This window comes from Eurytemora carolleeae, unplaced genomic scaffold, assembly GCF_000591075.1.
Source record: "Eurytemora carolleeae unplaced genomic scaffold, Eaff_2.0 scaffold1104, whole genome shotgun sequence".
Lineage (NCBI taxonomy): Eukaryota > Metazoa > Arthropoda > Copepoda > Calanoida > Temoridae > Eurytemora > Eurytemora carolleeae.
This window is the reverse complement of record NW_019396988.1, coordinates 43,851-59,277: the sequence shown is the minus strand read 5'-3', so window position 1 is coordinate 59,277 and position 15,427 is coordinate 43,851. Positions and strand designations below refer to the sequence as shown.

General features: G+C 29.5%; 1 protein-coding gene across 2 annotated transcripts; it reads right to left on the bottom strand.

The window, feature by feature from the left end:
* Nucleotides 1-2: 2 nt before the first annotated feature.
* Nucleotides 3-15,343, bottom strand: LOC111710813 (gamma-aminobutyric acid receptor subunit beta). Of its 2 annotated transcripts, XM_023484957.1 has the most exons (17): nucleotides 15,305-15,337; nucleotides 14,921-15,002; nucleotides 14,410-14,555; nucleotides 13,837-13,912; nucleotides 10,415-10,500; nucleotides 9,790-9,820; nucleotides 9,319-9,427; nucleotides 8,658-8,711; nucleotides 8,140-8,224; nucleotides 6,768-6,865; nucleotides 5,852-5,936; nucleotides 5,341-5,434; nucleotides 3,689-3,720; nucleotides 3,186-3,264; nucleotides 2,211-2,299; nucleotides 1,741-1,794; nucleotides 3-832 (listed from the first exon to the last, which is right to left on the bottom strand). In XM_023484957.1, exons 1-17 carry the CDS (start codon nucleotides 15,313-15,315, stop codon nucleotides 724-726), a joined length of 1,320 nt encoding a protein of 439 aa, XP_023340725.1. In that variant the 5' UTR covers nucleotides 15,316-15,337; the 3' UTR covers nucleotides 3-723. The 2 variants fall into 2 exon arrangements, with proteins under 2 accessions (XP_023340725.1, XP_023340726.1); XM_023484958.1 differs by lacking the exon at nucleotides 14,921-15,002 and having other exon boundaries at nucleotides 15,305-15,343.
* Nucleotides 15,344-15,427: the final 84 nt, after the last annotated feature.

The following is a 15,427-nucleotide window of genomic DNA, read 5'->3' as shown; positions in this document are numbered from 1 at the left end:
ACTTGTAATTTGAAAAAAGGGTTGTTAACTATAAAAACTCAACTAAAAAAGTCATCTTCATTGTATTGATATTATCGCCTACCACTGTACGATGTTTATACATATGAGCTGTAATACAGTGATCCCAGGTATATAGTTTTTTTATAATGTCGTATTACATATTTAAGATCAAATGACGCGAAAAATGAGTTCAATATCAGTTGCATTCATATTTGAGGGCTATTAATTTATCTTGAATTAAAAATAAAAAGAAGTTTCTTTAGAATTATCAAAAAACTGTCTTTGCATATCTGGGATTCACTGTATGTACACATACAATACATCGGGGCCCATTAACTTTTGAAATGAAAGCTAACATTTTTTACCTATCTCATATTATTATGAAGCAAACTATTATACCAGTAACTTTAAAATCAACTTATTATTGAAACAAATGGGTCTGTTTGCAGTTGTTCACCATGTGGCATGTGACAAATGGGTCTGTTTGCAGTTGTTCACCATGTGGCATGTGACAAATGGGTCTGTTTGCAGTTGTTCACCATGTGACATAATGTGACAAATGGGTCTGTTTGCAGTAGTTAACCATGTGATATAATGTGATACAATGTGTAGATGTACAATTGGTGTTTTTATTGTTCATTTGAATTTCTAAAATCATAACGCAAGTTTAACAGTAGTCTTCCTATTCCACAATTTATGGGTCCCACTGTATCTGTACATAGCTTATGTACAAGTGAGTTCTACAGCCCCGATCTCCTTCGGATAGAAGTACAGTGTAAGCCCAAAACTCCAGTAAAAGAGGATGAAGACGACAATAATGGCCGGATTCCACCTAAAACAAAATATTTCTGAAAAGAATTAAACAAAACGTTTTGCAATTTTTCTTTTTCAGTTTTCCTGTATGATAATTTTTTTGTACTTTCAGAAAGTAATGAAGAATATTATAAAAACTTNCAACAAACAAATAACGTTGTAGAACTGGTGTTATATCGTTCTTGATTCAAAACAAGAATTAATCATTTCTTTTAAAACATACTTAAATAGGTAAATATCATTAGTTTTGATGATATCAATCATAATGATATTTACCTAATAACATTTTCATTGATAATGCTAATAATAAGTCTATTATATACCTACTTACTGCTGGGTGCAGCATAAATTTATATAATGGTCCATAATTAATTTCTGTTATATACCTGTTTTATAAATTTCGGTAAAAAAAATTTTATAATTCATCAAATGAGAATAATAAAGTTTTTTTTTTTATATGAATTGTGATATCTAGAAACTTTATGAACTATGTTATCTAGAAACTTTATGAATTATGTTATCTAGAAACTTTATGAATTATGTTATCTAGAAACTACCTGATTTACCTTATCTAGAAAATACCTGAGTTACGTTTTCTAGAAACTACCTGAATCATGTTATCTAGAAACTACCTGAATTATGTCATCAAAAACTACCTGAATGTTATCTAGAAACTATCTGAATTATGTTATCTAGAAACTACCTGAATTATGTTATCTAGAAACTACCTGATTTACCTTATCTAGAAAATACCTGAGTTACGTTTTCTAGAAACTACCTGAATCATGTTATCTAGAAACTACCTGATTACCTTATCTAGAAAATACCTGAGTTACGTTTTCTAGAAACTACCTGAATCATATTATCTAGAAACTATCTGATTTATCTTATCTAGAAAATACCTGAGTTGCATTATCTAGAAGCTACCTGAGAGAGATAGATTTTGCAATCGCTAGTTTCCCTTTGTTGACGTTCTTCTGTCTAAGGTACAATTAAATTAAACAGAAAAAAATAAATATTAAAAAAGCTAAGACCGCGGAAAAGGGCATTTTCTGAAAAGATTTTAACATGTGGTTTTAAATAATGAGAATTGAAAACACTACATATGCTAATTTTATGCACAAAATGGAACCCCATTTTCAATGTACCTGGTAAAAATTTTATATAATATTATGTACTAACTGAAGCCGAAGGGCCCGGCGTTGCCCGTGGAAAACATTTTTTTAGAAATTTAAAGAAAAAAAATTAAAAGTTTTACAAACAAATTTCCAATTTTTTTTTTTAGCCTTTAACACTCCCCGGCCACCCAGGAATGTCCAAAAAAATGTAAGCCCAATCGGTCCAGCCGTTTAGCCGGCTGTACACAACATAAAATTTAAAACATTCTGAAAATTTACCCCTTATAGTATTCTTTGAGCGCATTCTGTTGAACTTGTTCATCCCTGGAAACCAGTTTATTCATCCAACCAGCCTGTCCTTCTCCAACCTTAATAAAACCAGTTTATTCATCCAACCAGTCTGTCCTTCACCAACCTTAATAAAACCAGTTTATTCATCCAACCAGCCTGCCCTTCTCCAACCTTAATAAAACCAGTTTATTTATCCAACCAGCCTGCCCTTCTCCAACCTATATAAAACCAGTTTATACATCCAACCAGCCTGCCCTTCTCCAACCTTAATAAAACCAGTTTATTCATCCAACCAGCCTGTCCTTCTCCAACCTTAATAAAACCAGTTTATTCATCCAACCAGCCTGCCCTTCTCCAACCTTAATAAACCCAGTTTATTCATCCTACCAGCCTGCCCTTCATTAAACTTAATGGATTTACAGTCTTATAACCTCCTAAATCAAGTGCCCTGTTGAATTTTAAAATCGGCAGAAAATTAACTCTAAGTAGGGGGCTAGGGGGGGGGGCAAATATAATGTTTTAAATTCTGATACATCTCTCTAAATGTTACTGTTTGGCTTTGATGTGATGTGCTATTAGTGGTTTGGTTTTGGATAATTCTTTGCCTTTATTTTCTTTTAGGGTTAAAATTGTGTATAGTAAACGGAAGGAATGTGTTTTTTAAATTGTTTATACGAAACGTTCGTCTTTCTTAGACTATGCCATTTTTTTCCAAAAACGATGAAGCAAAAGCGAGCATGTGTGTTTATTCGAAAACGATCATATTTGGACTGATTTTCTTTTGCTTCAGGATGATAATGCGAAGTATATTAAAAGCAAAATTTAACAAAATACAGTTTTTAAATCTTGGAAATTTTATATTTTTTTGAAACATCACTAAGTGTAGGTATCGACCATACTTTTATTGCTTGATATGCTTTATATTTGAGAATATTTTATATTATATAATTGTGCGTTTTATACCTTTAGAGTAGATACTGAAGGTGCGACCTTCCTTGGTTTTCCATGATGATTAATCTCTCTCTCCTCTCCTTCCTCCTCCCTTCATAGTAAAGTTGGTCAATTGTTTTTTAAAAACCCAAAACTGTCTGTTTGTTATTTTTTTATTTTCAAAAACAACAGCAACATAAAAAATATTATTAAAGGGAGAGACTGGCAAGACATTGTAGTTGAGATAGGATTGCAGTATTGTAGATACATTTTTAATTCATTTGAAACTTTTTATAGAATATAATTGTTCAAGAAGAGCGTAAACTCATGAGTTATTTAAAATAACGAGGACGAAAAATATATAAAAAATTTTACAGTATATGTAAAAGTTGATATTTTCTTATGGATATAATTTTTTCTAAATCAATTTCATAGCTATGACTTTTTTAAAGATTAGATATTTAAATGACCTAAACTGACGAAAACTACGAGGGAATTTTTAGTTTGATAAAGGAAAAATAAAATAATATTTTTACCTAAGAAGGTCGATGTAAGTATGCAGAAGAACCTAAAAAAGTTGTTTCGAAATTCATTTATTTTAAATACTGCCCAATCTAAGAAGCACATTAAGCTATATTTCTTTATTTCCCATCATAAATTTATCTGAGAACTTTAGCTATTCCCAAAAATCATCTGGTCTTTTTTTGTTTAAGAATTAAAAAATTAACAATTTTGTCCCGGTTTCATTTCATTAAATTTGTAGATAAATTTGTAGATAAATTTGTAGATAAATTTGTAGATAAATTTGTAGATACATTTATAGATAAATTTGAAAGGAAAACTACATTTATTTATTTGCACATTTTATCAATTGCTAAGGCTCAATTCGATGCTTTTATCGAAATCTTTTATATTCAAATATTTATTGTAGCTCTCCACATCAATTTGTTTAATGTTTCTATATTTATGATATTATGTATTTGGTTTTTTGACAGTAAAATTGATAGATGTTTTCATGATTTATCATTTATTTTGTTCGAATGTAAAAACAAAATTAATTCTAACTGTGTATTCAGTATTCATGCTGGTTTTGTAAACAACATTAAATTAATAGTTTTGTTTTCAAACAATACTGCGCTAAAGTACGTTTAGAAATTTTGCATTTCATAAAAGTAATGGGAACAATTTTGTTTTGAAAATAAAATGTCAGACCATTAATTTACGATTGATTTAATGATAATAAATGTTGGGGGATAGCCCTGCCCCCCCCCCCCGTGATATTAATTATTATTACTGATACTTAAGTTTTAAAAGCAAAACGTATGGATTTAAAAAAACTTTTCGAATGACGTTAGTTTGATGATACCGAAGCACGTCAGAGGCCCATAATACTGTCGAATAGATATTGTAGACTCATGTTATGAATTTAAAATAACCCAGGGACAAAATGAAATTGCTTTCAATATATAATAACACGCCGCAAAAATTGTACAATTAAACTTACAAAATAAACATTATGAAATTTTTTTTTTTTAGATTTCTTAAAAAATGGGTCAGTGCAAGCACTTTTAAAATTAACAATCAGTATAAGGGAGGTCGATTTTTCAATAATTCGAAACATGTCGATATGGGTGTCTAAAGATGATGCGCCTCAAACCACTGAATAATGCCCAGTTGTTTGTTTTTTGAAATTGTGAAAATTGATTGACCTAGGGCCAAAAACTATTTTTTTTTTTGGATGACTGACAGATTTTCGCTAAAAAGTCCGTTTCTTGCCTATATAACTTATTCAATTTTTAACTGACTTGTATGGTTTGAACATTTTTAATTCAATGTTTCAAGACGGAGTTTTTGGTACCCATATCGACATATTTTGAAAAAAAATATTTTTGCCTGCAATTGTGATTTATTATTTACAAAAACGTAAGAAAAAAAATTATATTTTTGTTTTCCTTTTTTATAATGAATCATTTCAGACACGTGCTGAAAGTATGTGAACATTTGTTATCAAAAAAGTGCCAAATTGTCCCACCCTTAGTTTAAAGGTTCATTGAACATGCAGCAATGTACTTTGACCCATTTTACTTCATAAGATATTTTTTAAGCATCTTGTAAAACTGCTTGCTGCATTCAAAATTCCACAGATGTCGTCTTTCTATTTTATTTTTATGGATGCCGCTGTAATTACCTCTATGAAGGGTAGAAACATGTTGAACAGCATCCATATGTCCACCATCTTGACATAGGACGTATTTGGTAATGAAGCAGATACACTCATAAACCTTCACAAAAATCCGCAATTTTTTTTAATTGAAAGGGCGTGACGGGGTGGGAAAGCCGGAATTTTAAAATGCAAAGTGTTTTATTAGTTTTAAATACACACAAGATATCAGTAGTTTTATTATGTCATCGCAAGCTGATTATCATCAATTTTTAAGCAGTTTAAAGGTGCAATTTCAGACGACTTTCCATTGAAAGAGGTGCATACTGCAAACCCTATAAACCTGATCAATAATTATTCCGTTGATTTTCTGGCACAAAAAATGTTTAATTCTTCAGTTGTTTCTTTATTAATAGAAATCACAATCGAAAATGATAAATTTTAAAGAGAAAATTATAAATATCTCATACCTTTTTTTGGAAAAAGCTTTAAGAGTACTTGTGAATATATATATATATATATATATACATATACTTACATGGTGGCAAGTACCAGCATTACAGTTAGGTTGACAGAGATTACTGCTTCGAAGAAGAAAGGTTTGAAAAAGTTTGTCACGTGACCTTAAAAATAAACAGAACAGGTGACTTTTGAAGGAAAAGAACAATTTAAAGATGAATTCGTGCTCTCCAATTTTAAACCAGTCAAGAGGAAGGAGGTTTTCTTAAAATGAGAAATAAGTTCAACTCTTTTAAACCGATTTAGATTAATAGATTGATTTTGAGTTGCAGGTTCGGAGCTGAACACTTTAGAATGGTGGATATCGAGATCAATGCTTGATCCTCTCTTTTTGCTAATATCAACTCATCGAGACTTATTTAGTCTTTAGTTTAATTTTTAGAGATTAGTGATGCGCTCTTTAACTTTTGATAAACCGGTTTTTATTTTTCCGCATTTGTGGTGTCATATCAAGTGAACTAATGATCGATAGAACGAACGTAAGTTTTAGTTTTCAATTTATTAAGACTAACATTCAAAAGGACTGTAGTCTTCCAATGTGATAAAATATGTTTTTCAATAAGTTCATATAAACATGATTAAATGCATATTTGTTTAAATGCTCTTAAAGTCAACTTGTAAACAGCTGACTTTATTTCAATAGCGGATATTAGTCCAATCCATATAATATCGTATCTGTAATTGCTATCAAACGTAACTTTTATATCCAAAAGAGAGGATTAAGAAGAAAATCAAAAGTGTTTACATTGGATACTCATATTAAGCGATCGGGATTAAGGCTATCCCATTCTAAAGTTTTCTGCTTTGGTGAATTAAGAACAAAGAACACTCCTAATAATTTTCTTATTATTGACCAGTGATAAACAGAAAAGTTTTGAAGAAGAAGTTTGAAGCAAGTTTTCAGTTCCTTTGTTTCTGCTGTAATTTGTACTCACCAATAACTAAGAGTAGCATTGTGGGAAGGAAAATGGTTAGAGCATTTCCTAAAAGTCGTCTTCCCAGCACCACCTCGATCCTCAAACCATTTTTTCCACTTAAATCGAACACAATCAGATTTTTCTTTCTTTTCTAGTCAAAATCCCAAACCTGGCACATAGTTCCAAAAAACTTGAATTGGAAAAACATGGGTTGTATTTTTGGGATGTTTGTGCACTACAAAAAGTGCATATTTTGACATTAATGCGAGTTTACCTAGGTACAGGGTGTATCAATAAACATGGGAACTGAGAGACGATTTAGAGATCGTCTTTTTAAACAATTCTTTGATTTATTACAGTGATTCCTACCGAGAAAGCTGTAATCCGTAAGATTTTCGTCTGCTATGTTTACAATTTGTTTGTTTATGATTTGACAACGGATTGTACTTAGTTAAACAAGAAAATTACAGTCTACAAAGTATACAAACAGAGTAAACTTGTACCTCCGTCTGTGCACTGTTCATCTTGCGGAGACATTATTGACACATTTTTACAGTCTTTTACCCTTTCCATAAAATAAACTGTAGCAAACATAATAATGTTATGGCTTTTGAAATCAGGTATTTGAATGCTAATTCATAACAAAGACGATATCGAATTCGTCACTGAATTCCCATGTTTATTGGGACACCCTGTATGCACAACTCTTTTCATTTAATAATGAGATTTAAGAAAGCAATCAAGCTTCTTAGATAGAAGGCATCTATGTAAGCCAATTCTCAAAGAGTTTTTGACAAATAGATCTATCTATCGTCGGTTAATTTTAATTGGTCAAAAGAAAAACTTTTAATACAATTTACTGCAAAAGTGTGGATGGAGTGAGTTAATAAGGTAAAATCCTCAATATTTTGTTTTTTACAGTGAGAACCAGAAATCTCTGGAAAACGCATTTTAGACTCAAATTATGACTTTAAATAGTCCAATGAACCTGATGCAGAGCAACTGTGCAATTTGAATAGACCATTCTGCTTAAAAAGTGAATAAATAAGTAATTACAGTTAAACCCTATATAAGCCATACATCGAAAGAATTCATTAAATGTCGTATTCTTCACTTTCTGATAATAGAATGTTGCAGATATTTAGTTTTTTTAATTAAACGATTATATGGAGCTCTTTACGTAAAATAGTATAAAACCCATTGAAAAATTGTTAAGACGACATTAGATAAATTCTTTCGATGTATGGCTCGTTTAGGGTTCAACTGTAGTAAAACTATTAAATACGGTAATGTCATCTTCGTATAAGACACTTTTCTGATTCTCACTGTATACATGTCAGAAATAGATCTAAATAAACCAACTTCAGATTTAAGAACTTTTGAATATTACCTGATCGTCGAGGAGCATTGTTGAAATCCCCGGATGAAATACTGACTAAGCTCTTGAGGTCCTCGAAACTCAAGTTCATCGGGAACTAAGATATAATACAGTCGTCGTCATATATATCAATACAATAAAGACGACTTTCTATTTCAATCTTGATTTCTACCATGCTTTCTCAAAAAGCATCAATACACACAAACAAGGAAACAAAGACAAGCTGTCAATTCATATATTCTCTATGTTTACATGTAATTAGAGAAATGCCTGTCATAAATAAAAACTTGAAAAAAAAGTCGCCTTCATTGTAAAGATATAAACACCGACAACTCTATAATCTATATAATTAAGGTCTTCGCTCATCTACATAGATATTATTAGATACGTTTGTAAACATGTTAGCTATAGCTGACCAAACGGCTAGACCAAATTGGCTGACATTTTTTAGGAAACCCATGGAGTAATAAAGGAAAAAAAGAAAATATATTTTTTTTCAATTTTCGATTTTATTAAAATTTTTAATTTACCTAAATTCAGAAACTGGTCCGTATTCCCTTTTGTTATTATTTCAACAAAACAAACTAAAATTTTTTATATTAATTTAATAAAATAAAATTGTATCAAAGGGACTGTATATAGTTTATGATTGTATACGTAATAAAAATTGACAATTGACAGAATATGTCCGAATACAAAGGTAAACAACTGTGTCTGTTTCAATTGTGGTTTCTCAAGAAACATAAATAAAAATTGTCTAGCTTTAAAGGGACAGACCGGCAATGTAAGGTAGTTGAACTGAGTATGCAGTGTTGTGGAAAGCTTCTTTAGGATTCATTTGAGACAAATAAAACTTTTTAAAGATCTGTAAATCCTGAGTTTGAGCGCAAATTGGACGTTCAAAACTCCTACTTTAAGGGTTTTCAGAATCGATTTTTTTAAAAATAACTAAATAACGACTCAGGATTTACAGATCTTTAAAATGGTTTTATATGTCTCAAATGAATCCTAAAGAAGTTTTTCACAAAACTGCATACTCAGTTCAACTACCTTACATAGCCGGTCTGTCCCTTTAAAAAAAAGACAGTAATATTTTATATGATAAAGGTGAATGAGGAAATGTAAACTATAAATGGAAGATTATTTGAAATTACAACGTGCAGTATCTTTAAATATGATAGTTTAACTTACTTTGAGAATCGAATGGGAAAAACATCATATCATAGTTGCACAGTAGATTTACATTATAGGTTCTAGTTAGGGATAAGGTATTCTCAGAACCAGCAAATATATAGGTATTCTGAAATATATATATATCATAGTTGCACAGTAGATTTACATTAAAGGTTCTAGTTAGGGATAAGGTATTCTCAGAACCAGCAAATATATAGGTTTATCATAGTTGCACAGTAGATTTACATTTATACACAAATTTATTTAAATTTAATGAATTTAAATGTGTAAACATTCTATAGTCTTATAATAACCAATTTAATATAAAGACACTCTAAATCAAATTTTTATTTAATAAATGCAAAAAGATTTGAAAAAATGACATATGTAAACAAGATCACTCCAGCCCTCATTTGTGTATTATTGTGAACATTAGAAAAGATTTGCCATTTTGTAGTTAACAAACGGTTGTCCAGGTAAATAGTTTACCTTACTGCTTGAAATTGGGGCTCGGTCAAATCTAGTAAAATATATATCAATAATTTACCTAGTTTTTATCACCACAAACGATGGTAAATTCTAGATATCTATATGTATTTTATAAGGTTAGAAAAATTGAATTAGATATAATTATGATAGATATAAGTATTGTTCGTCGTAAAAAAAACGTTAAAAAATGAAGTTAAAACAAGAAAAAATAGTTAAAATCTACAAAAATATCAAGAGTAGTGTCAATTTAAAGTAGGATTTCCAGCAAACAGAATTTCCCAAAAAAAATGCGAAAATTTTCGTTCGTATTAGGCAAAATTTTCGCTAAAAAAATTTGGAAGCTGCAACAAATACCTACGAAAAAAACGTGTGGAATTCTTTGACCTGAGAGCTCAGCATTATATGCTATACTATATTATAATTGATAATTTCTCTTTCTTTACTTTATAAATGCTTGATAAAAAATTACGCATTTTTTTCGCGAAATTTTCGCATTCATTTTTCGCGAAATTTTTTAGCATTTTTTGCGAGCAAACAAAATGCGAAATTTTCGCGAAACGATTTCCCCTTTTGTAGTTTAACAATTTGTTTGCAGATTATTTAAAGTATTAATTGATATTTATTCCTGAAATCTTGATGTGGATAGATTTGTGTGATAGTTTTAGTGTCAACCAAGGTTTCTAAATTATCTTCCGTGTTAAAGAATATCATCTAGTTCATTACACATTTCAGTCAAAATTAATATATATTATTATAAAACTTCGGACACCAAGATCTTGTATAAATCGTTTTGGGTAGTGTAAAAGGGGCAGTACGATAGAAAGCAAATACATAGTACCTAGGGGGGATGATAGTTCTCTACCTGTGTGCTCAGTTAGCTGTACTGTACACTTACAACTGTTTACTAATATTGATATATAGGCCAGAATCAACTTACAGGGTGTCCCACGAAACATGACAATAGCAAGACGACTTGAAAGTCGTCTTTGATATTTGAATTTATTTGTGACATTTAGTCTTCTATCTACTTTAACATGTATGATTCTTGAAACAATTATCACATAATTCTCCTGGCCCTGGCATTTCCAAAATGCGGTCTGCGTTTTTTGTGCTTTCAATATTACCGGAGATATAAAGAGTTTGGTTCAGATTTCAATTTTGTTAAATAAAAGCAAAATTGTCGAAATCTGAACGAAATTGTTCATATCTCGGGCAATATTGAAAGCACAAAAAATGCAGACCACATTTTGGAAATGGCAGGACTAGGGGAATTTTGTGATTATTATCTCTAGAAATTTACTTCTAAAATTAGGTTGACAAATAAATGCAGCAAATTATATCAAAAATCAAGACGATATTCAAGTCGTCTTGCATACTGTCATGTTTCGTGGGACACCCTGTATAATAAACAAATATTCAGTACGCTCCGGTATAGTTTATGGCCTGTAAAATTAGTTAAGGATTAGCGTACATCATCACTCTATACACTATAACCTCGTTGATCGTGCCGGATTGGATCACGCAATGGTTGTAGCCATGTACGTGCGTATTAAACAATCTATATTACAAATTTAATATACCTGAATCAGACATGCTTGACCTGGTTTAATTGTTGCATAATCTGAGCCAGTACACGGATATATCGGTCTAATATTTACCATATATCCTTTCCCGCATTGTACATGCTTGACCNACCCAATAAAAATCTATTTTGGGTAAACTTGACGTCAGCCTGAATAGGGTTAACTGTTATTTAGAATTTAAGCTTCATTTATCATTCTTTGGTGGTTTGAATGGAATATAAAGTACGTAATTACTTACTTTACGTAATGTTTATCAAATATATAATTTGTAAAATAATGTGCTGCGTAATGTAAATTTGTATTATGCTTTCTTCTAATGGTATTCATAATAGATTTTAGTTTATTGTTATTTTTCTTAAGAAGTTGTATTTAATTCTTTGTATGAAATACACATGTACAAGATTAAGTTGTTAATAATAACTAATAATAATCATTTTTCAGAACTTTATAATAAGTCAATAGCTAAAGTACATATTGTATAATGTGTACCACTAAAGTACATATTGTATAATATGTACCGCTAAAGTACATATTGCATAATATGTACCGCTAAAGTACATATTGTATAATATGTACCGCTAAAGTAAATATTGAAATATGTACCGATAAAGTACATTTATATGCTTTAACCTAGTGTTTTCTGCTAAATCTGGTGTTTTGTTGGTGTTTTATCATTGAATCTGGTTTTTTTTACTATTTCTGGAGTTTTATTGTTGAATCTGGTGTGTTATTGTTGAATCTGGTGTGTTATTGTTAAATCTGGTGCGTTATTGTTGAATCTGGTGATTTTAGTAAAATCTAATATTTTTTATTAAATCTAGTGTTTTTAAGTAAAATCTGATGCTTTTTTGTTAAAATTGTTGTTTTGCTGTTAAATTATGAGTTTTATTGTTACATCTGGTGGTTTTAGTTAAATCTGGTGTTTATTGTTAAATCTGGTGTTTTATTGTTAAATCTGGTGTTTTATTATCAAATCTGGTATATAATTGTTAAATCTGGTGTTTTATTGTTAAATCTGGTGTTTTATTATTAAATCTGGTATATAATTGTTAAATCTGGTGTTTTATTGTTAAAAATCTGGTATGTAATTGTTAAATCTGGTATTTAATAGTTAAATCTGGTATTTAATAGTTAAATCTGGTGATTAATTTTTAAATCTGGTATTAAATAGTTAAATCTGGTATTTAATAGTTAAATCTGGTATTTTATTATTAAATCTGGTATTTAATTGTTAAATCTGGTATTTAATAGTTAAATCTGGTATTTAATAGTTAAATCTGGTATTTAATAGTTGAACCTGGTGATTAATTTTTAAATCTGGTATTTAATTGTTAAATCTGGTATTTAATAGTTTAATCTGGTATTTAATAGCTGAATCTGGTGATTAATTATTAAATCTGGTATTTAATTGTTAAATCTGGTATTTAATAGTTGAATCTGGTGATTAATTTTTAAATCTGGTATTTAATTAAATCTGGTATTTTATTGTTAAATCTGGTGTTTTATTGTTAAAAATGTGGTATTTAATTGTTAAATCTGGTATTTAATTGTTAAATCTGGTATTTAATAGTTAAATCTGGTATTTAATAGTTGAATCTGGTGATTAATTTTCAAATCTGGTAATTAATTGTTAAATCTGGTATTTAATAGTTAAATATGGTATTTAATAGTTAAATCTGGTATTTAATTGTTAAATCTGGTATTTAATTGTTAAATCTGGTATTTAATAGTGAAATCTGGTATTTAATTGTTAAATCTGGTATTTAATAGTTAAATCTGGTATTTAATAGTTGAACCTGGTGATTCATTTTTAAATCTGGTATTTAATTGTTAAATCTGGTATTTAATAGTTAAATCTGGTATTTAATAGTTGAATCTGGTGATTAACTTTTAAATCTGGTATTTAATTGATAAATCTGGTATTTAATAGTTAAATCTGGTATTTAATAGTTGAATCTGGTGATTGATTTTTAAATCTGGTATTTAATTGTTAAATCTGGTATTTAATTGTTAAATCTGGTATTTAATAGTTAAATCTGGTATTTAATTGTTAAATCTGGTATTTGATTGTTAAATCTGGTATTTAATAGTTAAATCTGGTGATTAATTGTTAAATCTGGTGATAAATTGTTAAAAATCTGATATTTAATTGTTAAATCTGGTATTTAATAGTTAAATCTGGTATTTTATTGTTAAATCTGGTGTTTAATTGTTAAATCTGGTATTTAATTGTTGAATCTGGTATTTAATAGTTAAATCTGGTATTTAATAGTTAGATCTGGTGATTAATTGTTAAATCTGGTATTTAATAGTTAAATCTGGTATTTTATTGTTAAATCTGGTGTTTTATTGTTAAAAATGTGGTATTTAATTGTTGAATCTGGTATTTAATAGTTAAATCTGGTGTTTAATTTTCAAATCTGGTATTTAATAGTTAAATCTGGTATTTTAAATGTATAATTCCCTGTGGGACCCAAATATAATGTTGTTGGAGAGGAGATACAACGTTCAAATCAGCTTTACTCTTTAAATTCTGATAACTGAAGAAACATTCATTTAATAATACACGGCAACTCTCAAAGAATAAGACTGTAAAGACGACCTAAAACTCTTAAAATCGACGATTGTGAGGTTAAATAGAGTTTTCTGCGGCCTCAATTGAAGAATAAAATTTTTTATCGCTTTTTAAATGATAAAACAAAACAAAAAACAATTTTACAGTTGCAGGGACTCCTGAATTGAAAACAACATTTTTCGGATACTTAAACTTTGTCACGAAAACACGGAAAGTTGTGAAAATTAGAATCTTTATCCTTTTTAGCTTCAAAGAATATTTTCTAGGTTAATTTCGGTTTCAGACACACTAAAATTAATATAGTATAATGATAAACAGCTCAAATCATTATTGAATATACCAAGGGCAGGCAAACGGCGGGATTATTAAGGACTATGAATAAAAAATACTTTTTCACCTGGGCAACGCCGGGTTTTTAAGCCAGTATTTTAATAAGAAAATGATTATGTTTTTAAATAATTCCTAAGTCTGGGATCCTTCCATTCACTTCTAAGTTGAAACTTGATATTAAAAGAGTTTTTAACTTCATCAATACTCAGGATACTCAGGATAGCCAGAGATATATTCACGTTCAGCATTCCACCATCAGAACCAGATGGGATTATATTCTAAATATATACATATATATATATATATATATATATATATATTTAAAGGCAAAGATTGCAATTCCCGATTCTGATCACGTATGAATTATTAGTTTTTGTTTCTTTAAACTGTTTATTTTCATTCACGGGTTCCGTTGTAAATCGGGCATTGTCATCTTTGCATGGAGGATCGCTTGAAATAACGCTTACAGTTCCTTTAAGAAAAGTAAATGCATCTTGAAATGTGTAAGGCCAAATTTTTTTTTATCTATTTAAACTGTCTTGATCGTTTATTTATTCAAACTCTCTGTGAACCCAACCATGGCTTCCCATTCATGTTCTTTAGCCTGTGTACAAACGGTTCTTTTATAAAAAATAAAAAAAACCTTATTGTATGTTTTATCAATATAAATCAAAGAACAATCATCTTCGTCACTTTTATCATTACATTGAGGCCTTCCATCACATCTAAAAACAAAACAAATCGGCTGTACTGGCCATCTTCTTTTTAAACTTTTAGTTGTTGATTCATTTTTCACCATTTTCTCTGCGATCAAACAAAAAAAATTAAAAATAATTCAGATTTACATTTCAAAAACTATAAATTTAGACAGCTTTTTGCAATTTTGAGCAACAAAAACCTTCCCTGAAGTCATGTGAGGTCCCACACAAAATTTGGGCCTGATCAGTTCTGCCGTTTTGACGTGTATATTGGATACAGACACAAGCAAAGTATTTATGTAGATACTCTAATTTTTTAAAGTTTTTACCTGAGTTCCATATCAATACAAGCACCATCATTGCAACTGAGAATTTTTGTATTTGAAAATTTGAAATGTTTAAATTATAACATTAAATGATATAAGCGAAACAAATTGAACAACCTTTTATAC

Coding starts and splice junctions, on each gene's coding strand:
- LOC111710813 (XM_023484957.1), bottom strand. Junction 5,937..6,767: donor AATGCTACTCTTAGTTATTG/GTGAGTACAAAT, acceptor TTTATTTTTAAG/GTCACGTGACAAACTTTTTC. Junction 2,300..3,185: donor CTTCAGTATCTACTCTAAAG/GTATAAAACGCA, acceptor GGTTTTATTAAG/GTTGGAGAAGGACAGGCTGG.